This window comes from Macaca fascicularis, chromosome 9 (assembly GCF_037993035.2).
Source record: "Macaca fascicularis isolate 582-1 chromosome 9, T2T-MFA8v1.1".
NCBI lineage: Eukaryota > Metazoa > Chordata > Mammalia > Primates > Cercopithecidae > Macaca > Macaca fascicularis.
This window is the reverse complement of record NC_088383.1, coordinates 20709369-20723647: the sequence shown is the minus strand read 5'-3', so window position 1 is coordinate 20723647 and position 14279 is coordinate 20709369. Positions and strand designations below refer to the sequence as shown.

The 14279-nt window shown below is 41.0% G+C and overlaps 1 protein-coding gene and 1 long non-coding RNA gene across 4 annotated transcripts in view; both read right to left on the bottom strand.

Moving 5' to 3' along the window:
- PLXDC2 (plexin domain containing 2) overlaps positions 1-14279 on the bottom strand; it is a 467700-nt gene that overhangs the window by 453145 nt on the left and 276 nt on the right. For 2 of the 3 annotated variants that reach the window (XM_074001155.1, XM_074001156.1), the window contains exon 2: positions 13201-13963. In XM_074001155.1, the coding sequence (XP_073857256.1) occupies positions 13201-13312 (112 nt within the window). In that variant the 5' untranslated portion in view covers positions 13313-13963. Of the gene's footprint in view, positions 1-13200; positions 14208-14279 lie in introns of those variants that run through there. The other variant, XR_010577861.2, reaches the window with a different exon arrangement.
- Positions 12202-12753, bottom strand: LOC135965030 (uncharacterized). Its single transcript, XR_010577863.2, has 2 exons — positions 12654-12753; positions 12202-12327 (listed from the first exon to the last, which is right to left on the bottom strand). It is a non-coding gene; the product is annotated as an uncharacterized lncRNA (long non-coding RNA).

The window sequence follows — 14279 nt, the reverse complement described above, 5'->3', positions numbered from 1 at the left end:
AAGAAACCAGGAGAATAACATAGAGTGGGGAGAGGACATTCCTAAATAATGGGAGGGTGCTGTTACCACAGGATAGGGGAAAGAGATACTGAGGAGATAAAAATATCAGATGTTCAGACCGTACCATGAGTATGGAAGAGAGAAAGAACTCTGGAGAATGTTTCAATAAAAACAATAAAAGCCAAGGTAAGAAAAAATAATGTGCCCTGAATGCAAGAGAAACAAATCGTTGATTACATGGAAGAAGCTGACCTGAATGGATTAAAACGTGAGCAAGTGGATCACAATTAAAACCGTGAAAAGAGTTAACTCAAGTCACTGAGTGTGGTACCAAGAGATTGTATTGATTCTTTTGTTGAAAAATATTTAAAAGGCTGCCCAATGGTCTGTATCTGAAAAATCTCTTAAATATCTATTTCCCAGGGGGAATTTCCCAGTTGGACTCTTTCGCCTTGAGATAGGTGGAAAGCTAATTATGTAAATTTCATGGCTCTATCTCTAATTTCTATTTCATTCATTGTTTATCCATATATCATTTTTAACTACAGAATTCTCCCCAGAGAAGCAAATTAACCAGTTTTAATATTTTATCAGACAATTCAAGTTGTGCATTATAAATTATTAGGATTAAATTCTTGTCCTTTCACAGTCTTTGAAATGTTATTCAGATTTACAAAGCTCAGAAATTTAAAACTGCTCTTGATAACACCGGTTAAACTATCCCTTTCTTTGTTCTTGCTAGCTTAGTATATGACTGGATCATTTGTAAAACATCCTTTGTAAATGAGTTCTAAGTTCTTCACAAATATATATGACAAATTCTCTTACTTTGCAGTCACTCCATCTCTACCTTCTCTGTACATTTTGTCTTTTTTTTTTTTTTATTTTTTACTTTTGAGATGGAGTCTCCCTCTGTTGCCCAGGCTGGAGTGCAGTGGCATGATCTTGGCTCACTGCAACCTCCGCCTCTTGGGTTCCAGTGATTCTTGTGCCTCAGCCTCTGAGTAGCTGGGACTACAGGTGTCCGCCACCACGCCTGGCTAATATTTTGTATTTTTAGTAGAGGCCTCCCAAAGTGCTGAGATTATAGGCATGAGCCCCCGTGTCTGGCCTGTCATTGATAGTTTAACCCAGGACATCACATTACAGAAATTATGACTTAGACATTTTGCCCAAAGAAACATGTGGTAAGAAAGTATCAACAAAACTCTTTGCATGAGGGATAAACCTGAACCAACACAGCATCATTTATAAAAGTGGAACACTAACAAGTATCCTACAGCAAATTTTCAGACAGCTTCCTATGCTTGGAGCTAGGCAGCATTGGGGAATCAGTCACAGAAGGCGGGTTATAGTCAAATGCAGGCACAAGTAATTACTACTGATAATCAGTGAAACGATGAAGACATCAAGGCTAAGTGGAGACCTGAAGGACAAAAAGCCAAAAAAAAAAAAAAAAAAAAGGAGGAAGATGTGCTCCAAAAAGAGGCAAAGGCACGTGCAGAATTTCAGAACAGAGACAACGTACGGGGATCCTGGGGAAGGGCAGAAAGTGCTGAACTTGAACCTGAAGAGGTCAAACAGGACCAGATACCTTCAGCATGAGAGCAACAGAAAGGCACAGGAGTGTTTCCAACAGAGGAAGTACATAGCCAGATTTGCATTGTAGAAAGATCCTTCTGGCTGTGGAATGAAGAACGGGTTCCAGCAGGGCAATTCTGGAGGCAAGGTGGGAAGCCTATGCAGTAAGCCAGGCTAGAAAGGCCAGGCCTGTTGAAGACAGGACAACAGAACTGGGGGCTGGAGAAAAGCCATCTGAAGTCAAACAAAAGTACTTGGCATAAAAAAAATCAGCTTCTTATTGGCCATGCCTATTTTCAAACATCTCTTCTAAAAACAGCTTGACAAAACTGAGACTGCACCAATCTGGCTTCCTGCATGGAACTGTTTTGCAACGTCCAGACAATGAGACTGTCATGTGCAGGATGACTTTAAATCTTGCTTGTTTTTAAAAATATCTGAAATGAACAACAGATGTTAAAAAGATAAAGAAGGCTAAACAACCAAGAAATAAAACAAGCCGCCTGGCTTTTCCACATACTCCTGATTAAAAAAATACTCAGATCACCAAGCCTGAGTTCAGAGCCCATAGCCAGTCAGGGACTGTGCGGAACTGGAGGAGGAGTTGACATTTTCAAATCAAACAAGAAAATTGTACCCCTTTCATTTGCAAATGCCTGGAGTCTAAATCAAATAACAAATTCTATTATCTATAGAGTGGTAGCAACTTGCAAACTGTATTCTCTTTCAAAGTAAATCTCCAATGGGATCGAAATGAATCAGCTAGTGAGCAAATGTTAAGGAGGATCCTAAAGCTTGGAGATTTTACCGTTCTTTCCAAAGCTGTTTCTTAAGATGCAGCAAATTTAAGACAAAGTCTTTGTTGGAGCATTGTTGGTCCAGAGGTAGGATGCTAAGAGGCACTTTGCAAAAATATCATCATGTCTATGTGTTACTTGCCTTGAGCTCACTCTTTCCATTGTGATAGTTCCTAAGAAGCCAGGTGTTAACATTTCCTTCCCTTAGCTGAGTTGTCCATTTTAATTAAACTATCATTCCCCATTTGTTTCCTAGGAAACAATTAGATGTATGGTTAGTTTGATGATGTGATAAGAAAACCTCTCCAGCTCTCCATCTGGACATTTCATTTCAACTAAAAATGGTCACTGTCAAATAGTCACTATTAACAATTTGTTATGATGGCTGGGCGCAGTGACTCATGTCTGTAATCCCAGCACTTTGGTAGGCCAAAATGGGTGGATCACTTGAGGTCAGGAGTTGGAGACCAGCATGGCCAACATGGTGAAACCCCATTTCTACTAAAAATACATAAATTAGCCGGGTGTGGTGGTGCGCCTGTAGTTGCAGCTATTTGGGAGGCTGAGGCAGGAAAATCACTTGAACCTGAGAGGTGGAGGTTGCAGTGAGCCAAGATCGTGCCACTGCATTCCAGCCTGGGCAACAGAGTGAGAATCTGTCTAAAAAAAAGAAAAAAGTTGTTATGAAACCCTGTGGTACTTGTTCTGGCCATTAGATGTTGTAGAAAAGAAATTACGTAGTCTCCCAGTTGTTTAGAAATTGAATTATTTACAAAGTGACCCAGAGATTTAATAAGATTGCAATCAAAAGCCCAAAAGTTTGTAGCAAAATCTGAAATGTTTATTCTAAAATGGCTCTGGAAAAGGAAAGAACCTCCTGAAAGAGCCAGCTTCTGAAGAGCAAGAACAAGAAGGACGGGTTTGTCCCATCAGATATAAAGACTTATTATAAAGCTATAGTAATTAAGACTGTGTATCAGTATAGGGATAATTATGGGTTCCCCCACCCTCTTTATCGTCAAAGTAGATTATCTCAGCAGGGCTTATTTCAGGATTTATCTTTTTGGAGTAGACCTTTCACAAACCCAATAACCCAGAAAGTCTAGCTCTAAATATAAGCCAAGCATCTCCTGCATGTAAACAGGAAAATACATTTGCAAGGATGCTCCTACCCCCACGTTCAAAAGAGCACTAATTATCCATGGATGGAAAATTGAATAAATCAGTTGTGGATGAGCAGATTACAATTAAGTCCAACCCAAGTAGACGCAGTTGCTAAAAACAAAACAGCAAGTGATGTGATTTATTACACAACTCAGTCTCCACCAAAATTGTTTCACAACATAACCATCAGCATTTTGCAAGTCTTTCCATATTAACAAATGTGACCACAAGATTCCGATATAGGAGCTATATTTACTCACACTTCACGTAAAACAAAAGGTTTTCATAAAATTCATTCATTTTGAACAAAAAATTAAACATGTTTTAAAGCTACATAAAACTTTTAAAGTCAGGTTACAAATCAAATTAGGTACAACTATACATTATACAAGACATATAATATCCTATGCTAGTGTAACAAAAGCAGCATAAGAAGATAAAGCACTGAGCAACATCTTTGTAATATAGCAAGAATGCTCTCAGACTAAAATGTGAAATAAAATTTGTTTTAACCTCACAAGTCAACTTGATTCTCACAGGGCATCCACAGTTTTCAAAGTATTAAAATATTCTTCAAATTTTTGTTGTATGACAAAATAATCTAAAATGACCCTCTTGTTTCTGCTCCAAACAAGCACCAAGGAAAAAAAAGTGCAAAGACACAGTGGTATGGCTCTTAGTTCAATTTTTGTTTCTTGGAATTAGCAAATTAAATGGCTAAATGACAAGAACAACAAAAAATTCAAAGGTGTCTATTCCCAGGACCTATATAAATAATAAATAGAATTAAAATGGCTAATATCAGAAGCAATAATTCTTGAAAGAATTATGGACAGGCAGTACATTTTGGGCAATCTTTAACATAAAACCGTGGACGGGCAAAATAATTAGGAGGTTAAATATTTTAAAATTAAAAGTTCAGGACAGGATTCCTTGAAGTCACAGGAACCCATACCCACTAAGAACATGATTCAGTATGCCCAAAATTATCTCACATACACTTTTCATTGGAATATTTTGCAAGGTAGATGGTATTTATGTAATTTGTATATAGACATTTCTCAATGAATTCAAGGGAAAAGATAGCAAAAGGAGAAGGAGAAGAGAAAGCCAAAAGGAGAAGTCGGCTGTAATACCAGACTTGGTCCCGCCAGCTCTGCCCACAGGAAGGTGAGTGGGCCCTTTTGACCAGACAAATGAACAAACAGACAGCATATAAATAACTAGGTTCATTAGGTCAGTGGTAGCTACAGCTTGTTTGTATGTCAGAAAGAATTAAGCAAATAAATATAATAGATTCAGCATGAACAGTACCTGAAATGTACCTTAAATACTTTCCCATCTTAAAACTCATCATTATTGGTGCATTTCATGCTCTAAATGATAAATTCTGCCTATCTTACTTCCCTTTTAGGCTTTAGGGAAATAAATATGTTATTGGATGTTCATATTATGGTTTCAGAGAGAAAACGGTAGGAGTTACTACTGCAAGTGGATACACACAGAAGCATAAAACTACTACCCAAAAAACATTATTGAATGTCCAATGTTCCATATTCCAGCTGGACCCAAGAATACAGTATCCCAATCTAAATGAACCAGAGTGTACTTATGAAGCACCATACTCAAAGAGAATATATCAGTTTTATTTAGACTTTTCGTATTACTGAACACTCCAAGGAATATATAGAAAATTGACTTTTAAATATTCGAATTCCTATTCAGTTTTTCCATAGGGCAAACTCTTAATATTCTCTCCATATTCTCAAAGCCTCAATGAGCTACACACCTTACCTACAGGATGAGACCTCGAGCGACATGGATTCTAAGGAAAATGTCCGATTATTGAGTAAAAAATAATTGAGGAACTGAGTAACAAGATTCCAGACAAGTAAAAAGGAAGTCAGTCTACATCTTGGCCTGTGACCCTCTCTTGACAAAAATCACAGACCGCTATCTATGATAAGGCCTCAAGCAGAAAGAATGAGAACAGCGTATTTTAATTTGAAGGGTAGGGGAAAGGTACTAGTGCTTAGATCTGGTTTGATGGCCTCTGGAGGAAGAGATTAAAAGTCTACATTTCCAGTAAGGTCACTTAGTGTCTGACCCCATGTTCAGATCTGTAATCTTTAACGGGCTAATTCCAAACAGGCCACTGACAAGACCTCTAATTCTATTTAAATATACAAATCTATACTATCAGTCCACAGCTTACCACCTTTTTAATTAAAAAGAGGAAAATAAAACCAAACAATAAATATGAAATGAGTTCACTGTCTGGTTATAAACACATGCGGAATATTTCATAGTCTCATCTTTTTTCAGTTATTATTCTGTTAATTTATAACACAATAAATAGTGGAAGAAACTGTCTTGCTAGAAGCATCACTACTTACTCTGTCATTCTGTAGTAACTTCCTCAGCTTAACAGAATCATTGTGTGGGAGGCAGTGAGGGAAGACATCCTGCGTGAACTCAGTGAAGAAAGACCTCTCAGAATGGAGTACTCTACAGACATAATTAAAGCTTTGGGAAAATGTACTCAGAATAAAGTCAAAGGGCTGGAATTCATCAGATTCAGAGAAAGCAGAAAGCAACTTAGTGATACACAACCTTATGTATTATGGCGATTCAATCTTATTTGCTTTTTTCCCAAATAAATACCAAATGAGATTTTAAGTGAGAAAGGTAAGATGAAGACAGAGGTAAGCTAGCACACAAAATGTAGGCCAGAAAGTTTACATACCGGTTGGAGGTGGACCACCAATTGTGCACTGAGATTTCAAGAAACCAAAATTTAAATGGTAAAACTCCGAGCCCCTATTTATAATGTCCAGAAGATACAAACAAGTTCAAAAGAACTATGTCTGTTATTGAAACATAAGATCTCTCACCCTGTCCCTGTCTCTTTCTCTTTCTCTCTCATTTTCTCATGGCATACTATCTCGGGGAGCAGACACTGTGCAATGTATTGCAGAATATCCTCATCTACCTCCCTGTAACAGCTACCATAGCAAGTTTTTTATTATTTTATTTTTTGAGATACGGTCACACTCTGTTGGCCAGGCTGGAAGGCAGTGGTGTAATCACAGCTCATTGCAGCCCTGACCTCCTGGGTTCAAGCCATCCTCCCACCTGAGCCTACCAAGTAGCTGGGACTACCGGTGTGCACCACCATGACCAGCTAATTGAAAAAAAAAAACAACAACTGTAGAGATGAGGTCTCCTCCCTATGTTGCCCAGGCTGGTCTCCAACTCACGGGCTCAAGCAATCTCCCTGTCTTGGCCTCCCAAAGTGTTAGGATTACAGGTGTGAGCCACTGAACCCACCTCAAAACAAGTTTTATGATTTTTTTTTTTTTTTGAGATGGAGTCTTGCTCTGTTGCCCAGCTGGAGTGCAGTGGCACATTGTCAACCTCCGCCTCCCGGGTTCAAGCTATTCTCCTGCCTCAGCCTCCTCAGTAGCTGGGACTACAGGTGCGTGCCACCACACCTGGCAAATTTTTTTATTTTTAGTAGAGATGGGGTTTCACCATGTTGGCCAGGATGGTCTTGATCTCCTGACCTCCTGATCTACCCACCTCGGACCCCCAAAACAGTGTTGGGATGTTGGAATCACAGGCGTGAGCCACCACGCCCAGCCAAGACAATATTTCTAAAGCCTCCTTCATTATAGTTTAGTGGCATGAGGCCTAAAGACAGTTTAATTCAAAAGCAATCTCAAAAATAATCAAAATTATTTAGTAGTCTTCAGCTTCAGTGAAATGAAACATCACAACCACCATATATGTATCCATATGTACATATATATGTATACTGTATTTTAAGATATTAAATTAAAAATATAAGTAAATATGCAGCCAGAAACTAGCCGTATAGGAGAATAGTGGAATAAACTTTTTGAAAGTCCTATCTATCAATAGAAGGTTTAAGGCATATGACTGATTTTAAAATGGGCAAAGGGCCTAAAAATTGACATTTCTCCAAATAAGACAAAAAAAAATGGCCAACAGGTATATGACAAGGTCCTCAACATCACTAATCATTAGGGAAATGCAAATCAAAACCACAATAAGGTATCATGTCACACCTACTAATATTAAGATGGCTACTGTACACCGCATGCTCTCACTCATACGTGGGAACTGAACAATGAGATCATTTGGACATGGGAAGGGGAACATCACACACCACGGCCTATTGTGGGGAGGGGGGTTGGGGGAGGGATGGCAATGGGAGTTATACCTGATGTAAATGACGAGTTGATGGGTGCTGACGAGTTGATGGGTGCAGCACACCAACATGGCACATGTATACATATGTAACAAACCTGCACGTTGTGCACATGTACCCTAGAACTTAAAGTATAATAAAAAAATAAAAATAAAAAGACAATAGATGGTAAGTGTGGGTGAGAACGTGGAGAAAAGGGAACCCTTACACACTGTTGGTGGGAATGTAGAACAATATGAAGTTGCTTCAAAAAATTAAAAATAAACCCGCCATATGAGCCAGCAATCTCTCTTCTGGATATATATCTAAAGAAAATCAGCCCCTTTTAAGACGTATCTTCACTCTTATGTTAACTGAAGCATTATTCACAATAGCCAGTATATGGAAACAACCTGAGTGTCCATTGATGAATAACTGGATATATATTCCATATAAATTGCATATATAGTGCATATATATTGTATATTTCATATATATTATAGATTGCATAGATAGTGCATATGTATTCTATATATTGCATAGATAGTGCATATATATATATGCACAATGGAATATTATTTAGCCTTAAAAAATATTTTGCTATTTGTGATAGCATGGATGAAGCTGGGGGACATTGTGCTAAGTAAAATAATTCAGACACAGAAATACAAATGCAATTTGATTTTCTCTTATACATAGAATTTGAAAATAAGCATCATGTTGCACAGCTTAAATACATATTATTAAAAATTAAAAATTAAAACAAAGAAATTTTTTAAAGAAATGTATAAAAGAAAAAAGATATGAGATTAAGAACATGAGTGAACATTCACTCAGAAACCAGCAGGATAGAAGAATGGGCGAATGAATTTTTGAAAGTCCCACCTAATAGTAGAAGGATAGTTTAGCAGACTTTTGGATCTTGTGCTTTGGTTTCAACAATTACTCTCTAAAGTTAGTTTTAAATTTATTTCTATCCTATTGATGGACAAACTCTCAGCATGGGAATTATTTTAAAAGTCTCCCAAGGTGGCATTCAAATTAATAATTCAGCTTGAACTATAGTTCTATTCAGTTCACTTAAGTCCAATAACCATTTATTGCAACTATTTATTGGTAGTTGCCACAGCAGATTCAGAAATAAATGACAGCAGACCCTGACCTCAGGGACGTATGGTCTGGTCTAATGGAATACATGAGAGAGAGGCAGAAACGGAAAGAAAAGGAAACCCTACAGTATCAAGCAAGCGCCTTTGAAAAAGGCAGAAAGTGCACTGAGAATTCTAAGACAACACGTCCTTTTGTGGAGAGTGTCACTTGAGATAAATCTGTAGGAAAAATTGGAAAATGGATGGATGGAGACGGACTTAGAAAAGAAAGAGCAGGAGGAATGGCAGAAGTGTTAATGCATGGCACACACTCAGGGAACTTCCAGCAGCTCATCTGGTGAGAGCATTCAAGAACAGGCAGGGGAGAGGGTGGGAAAGTGCTTGAGGCCACACTGCAATGGCCTTGAAGACCATGGAGAAGAGAATGTATTTAATGTGATGAGGAAGTAACTGAATACTTTATTTGTTTGTTTATTTACTTATTTTTATTTTTGTGAGGCAGAGTCTCCCTTTGTCACCCCCCCAGGCTGGAGTGCAATGACGCTATCTCGGCTCACTGCTACCTCCACCTCCTGGGTTCAAGCGATTCTCCTGCCTCAGCCTCCCAAGTATAGCTGGGATTACAGGTGTCCACCACCACGCCCGGCTAATTTTTGTATTTTTAGTAGAGATGGGGTTTCACTATGTTGGCCAGGCTGGTCTCGAACTCCTGACCTCAGGTGATCTGCCCACCTCGACCTCCCAAAGTGCTGGGATTACAGGTGTGAGCTACGGCGCCCAGTCTGCAGCTGAAGACTTTAGATCCTGTGATCAAGGTTGTTGATCAACTCATTCCTCTTTAAAAACATAATGTTTCTGCAATAGGAGATAGTTTTAGGAAAAAATGACAAAAACTAATTGATAAGGATACATATTTTTTACATCTCTGCATGACAGTATCTGATTCTTGTAGTAAGGAAACCTGTCTGGAGCAAAATTAATCTTTCATTATTAAGTTTTACTCAAATACATTCTCCCTGACAAGAGTTTATTTCTGAAGATCACACTGAAATGTGCAAATTCTCCTGATTATAATAATTCCAGGCTGGGTGCGGTGGATCAAGCCTGTAATCCCAGCACTTTGGGAGGCCTAGGTAGGTGGATCATGAGGTCAGGAGTTTGAGACCAGCCTGGCCAATATGGTGAAACCCTGTCTCTACTAAAAATACAAAAACAGCCAGGCGTGGTGGTGGGCGCCTGTAATCCCAGCTACTCAGGAGGCTGAGGCAAGAGAATTGCTTGAACCCGGGAGGCAGAGGTTGCATTGAGCCAGAGATTGTGCCATTGCATTCCAGCCTGAGTGACAGAGTGAGACTCCTACTCAAAATAATAATAATAATAATTCCAAACCTCTATGCAGACATTCATGAACAAACAAAAACATTATCTTTGACATAAATGTTCTACACAATTATGTCTCAGTCCAAACTTACCTAACCTCAAGCTTCAAAACTTGTATCTATTCTCTAAAGGAAAAAGAAACTCACATTTCATATTTTTAAAATTTTGCATGTAGCCTCAAATCATTGATTGATAAAATAATCAACCTGTCCTTTGTCCAACAATATGGACAGATGTCCATTTTATAATAAATATTCACTTGAATTAACCCCTCTATTATACTATTTTGCTCTAGGTTTATATGCAAACAAACTTTAGTGATTATGTCTCAACAGCAACACTCTCATAACAAACTCTACAAATTAGTAATAATTCAAAGTAAATTGTTTAACTCCAACAAAAGCAGGAAATAACAGAAAAAATCTTTAACCAGAGAAAGAACAACTAAAATAAGTGTAAATTATATGATAAACTACTTCCCTCTAAAACAGAAAAGGTAATAGAGGAAATTAGCAGTTTCTCTGCCCTCTGGTGGCAATAAAATCAACTGCAGCATTTACTAAAGTAATGCATAATAAAATGTCCCGGTTAGGAAATCAGATATTTCTCCTGTGCCAAAATGTCTGTAATAAAAATCCTGATTGTTGTGTGCCAAATTTCAAGACTGTTGGACTTTTCCCCCCATATCGAACTTTTATATAGACTATTTTACAAAAAAAATTGTGTATTTTTTCTGTTTCACCTTGCCATTTTTATATGTTCAGTAAGCTAACCATTTAATTACAATATTTTCTTCTTAAAACTACATGTAAATTGATGTCCAGGAAAGAAGCTACTTCAGTTTATAAAAGTCTTCGAAAATTTGCCAAGGAATTTAAAACCATTCTTTTAAAAATCAATCCTATCAATATATGGGCTTCTAGAGTATATTTCTCATCAGAAATATTCAACTAGCTTAAAATACCAGTACATTGATGTTGAACATTTTAAGTATTTTATATTTCCCACAGCAAGAGCTTTTAATTATATGGCCAATCTTACTTCGGGATGAATTTCATCCTCAATTTCTGAACTTCTTGGCATAGCAAATGTGTGTGTGTGTGTGTATCTGTGTGTGTGTGTACATATATTCTTTTTTCAGTAACATTACTGGAAAAGGTTTATAAAAAGATAAACATTTGCTGGCATTTATTTATTTATTTTTACTGCAAATGCAGTATTTATTCCTAGTGCCAAAGAAGTTTTTAAATAAACAACTTGGGATGCAAGTTGGCACACACATCCTTTTAGCCTCGTTTGTGGTGGAATAAATTGTTTTCATTAAGCATCTATTCATACCATGAATCAGTACATGAAAATTGCTGTTGCAATTTTTAAATAAATGTGTTCTTTCCTGGAAGGCTAAAAGTGTTATTTTTTTCCGACCAGTGAAACATATCAGAGAAATAAACAAAAGGTATAGTCTACAGTCATAAATCATACACAGTCAAGAACAACCTATGTCCATTAATGCAGAACAATTAAATGTGACAAAGACAAATCAACACCCAAGAAATCTGCATTTTATTCTCAGATTTAAAAGTATTGTCATCCTATTGCCTCCCTACACATACACCCCAACACACACACCCCTCCAACCATAAATAAGAGCACAGTCAGTATCTGTGTTTTATCTAGAACAGTTTACACCAGGGACAGGCGAAGTGTTGTGACTGTCTTCTAAGTCGCGGCTTGGTAAATTTCACTCAAGGGTTTCCTTCAAGATCTTCAAGATTCACCTTGCCTGGCATCCCCAGGTGTACCCCCAGCCTTCCATCTGTGACTCTCAAGTTTGACTGTTGAGGACGCATGCATACTTTCTGGGCAATCATTTAAATTACACACACACACACACACACACACACACACACACACACACACCCCAGAAAAGAACAAATTGATTATCCTAAGCAGTAAGTTTTCGTTTTCTTTTATTTTCCCTCCAAGTTTTTTCTTTTTTTCTCGTTTCACCTCCTCTCGAAGTCCACCCGAATTCACCAATTTCTGCCAAGATCTCTTTCTGCCTGTGTCTTCACTTTCTTCACTGAAAGGCAGAAATGGGGAGGAGTAGGCACCCAGCTCGCGGTGGGCAGGGTCCCAGGAGGCAGCCCTGCGCCTTCCGCTCGGCGATCGTCCGCGGGGCGCGGCTCCCCGCAGGACGCGCACCTGCCAGGACAGCCACTAAGAGGATGCGGAGGTTGGGGGTCCTCCCGGGGACAAAATCAGGGCACTCTGAGGAACCCTCTGCGCGTTCAGGCCTGTCTGTGAAGCTGGCAGGCGGAGGACAATGGGAGCAGGGGTAAGCATCCAGAGGCGCGCCCGCCCCCACCTTTCCCACCTGCTCCCCACCTCTGCGCCGGCCGCACCTACCCCGCCCCACTTCCAGGGCCCGCTTGGCCCGGTTCACTAGACAGAGCTACTGGGGATTGCCAGGGGAAGGAAGCTGCTGCCACAGGGAATTTTCTCATGCAGAGGGGAGACCGGCAATCCCTGGCTTTCACCAAGTCCCCCACCCACCCCACATCACACACTCGCTTAGTTTAACCAGCAGCGAGGAAGGAGGAGGAGCCGTAGAGCACACAGCCTGGAGATGCCAGGTCCTAGGAGATGTATCCACAGAAGCAGCTTGCTCTCACACTGGAGCCCTCCCGGGGCTACTTAGGGGAGACAGTACCACCCCCTGCCGCCCAGGTGAAGTAAGCCCGAAAGCCTCAAGAAAACCCCTAGTCCCCGGCGTCCTTCTCTTTTTAACCCTCTTTTCCCCATTTGGGAATCCTAAGTTTACCCGAAAAGCAACTGCAATAAGTTTCCCAAGGGCAGACAGGTGATGTATGGGGAGAGAGTAGGGGGGAACGAGAGATCCAGGAAGGTCTTCAGCTGTGCACAAAATCAAAAAGCCAAAGTGCATCTTACTTACCAAGGATTTGGTCTCCGGGTTTCCCATCGGCGAACCGAAACTGGTCCGTAAAGAAGTGGCAAAGTAACACAACTCCTGCAGCGGCCAGGTCGGCCCTCGGGAACCTCGCCATGCCGCCGCCGCCACCTCCCTACCCAGCCCGCCAGTCCTTCGCCGGTGCTCGGGGGCTCCCGATGCAAGAGGCGCGACCGGGCCAAGCGCTGCGGATCGGTCTCGGTGGGACCCGGAGGCCTTTGTAAATGTCCCTGCGATTTCACAGTAGGGAACCGAGAGGAGGAAGAAGCAAACGCGAGCAGGAGCGCAGCCCTCTCCGGACCTCTGGGGCTCTCTTTGCAACTTGCCACACTCGCAGCCCTCACCCGACTCTGAACAACAACTGCGGGGAGGAAAGGCCACTTGCAGCCGGGGCTCGCAAACTGTCGGTTCCACTCGGACAGCGCCACCCCGGTGCCCGCAGACGGTGACTTCCGAGCCCCAGCGATGCGCTCCACTGGGTTCAAAACAGATCTAATTCCACAGCCAGCGCCGCTGCTGCCTGCTCCAGATCCACTAGGGCTGGTCGGCTCTGCAGGAACTTTCCTCTGTCTCGGGATGGCCCCGGCAGGAGGTTTTTAGGTTTGCGGGAAGGAGGTTGATGGCGAAACCCTCCCGACAAGTTTTGCTTCTTTTCTTCGCCCGACGCAGGGCGCGCGTCCGTTCTCGCAGCGGGAGGAATGGGCAGCTCCAAAGAGCTGAGCCCTGGGAAGGTTCGGGCTGCAGCAGTCTGAGGTCCGAAGCCAGGAAAAAAAAAAAATGTGTGTTCTTTTTAAAAAAAAAAAAAAAAAAGAGAGAGAGAGAGGAAGAAGAAAGGAAAAGGGTGGGGTGGGAGGGAGTCAGGCTAGAACCTATCGGGAGAGGGTTCCAGGCTCAGGAGGAGGTGGCCCCAAGCCCCCGCGGAGCCCCAGGAGTTTGGTGGCGGAGGAGGCGCTGCCGTCGCCACGCTCCCCAGCGCTCCTGCTCCACACTTTGAGGAGGGAAGGCAGCTCGCAATTTGCCAGATCTGCCGCCGCACCCTCCTCCCTCCTCCCTCCGCCCTCCCC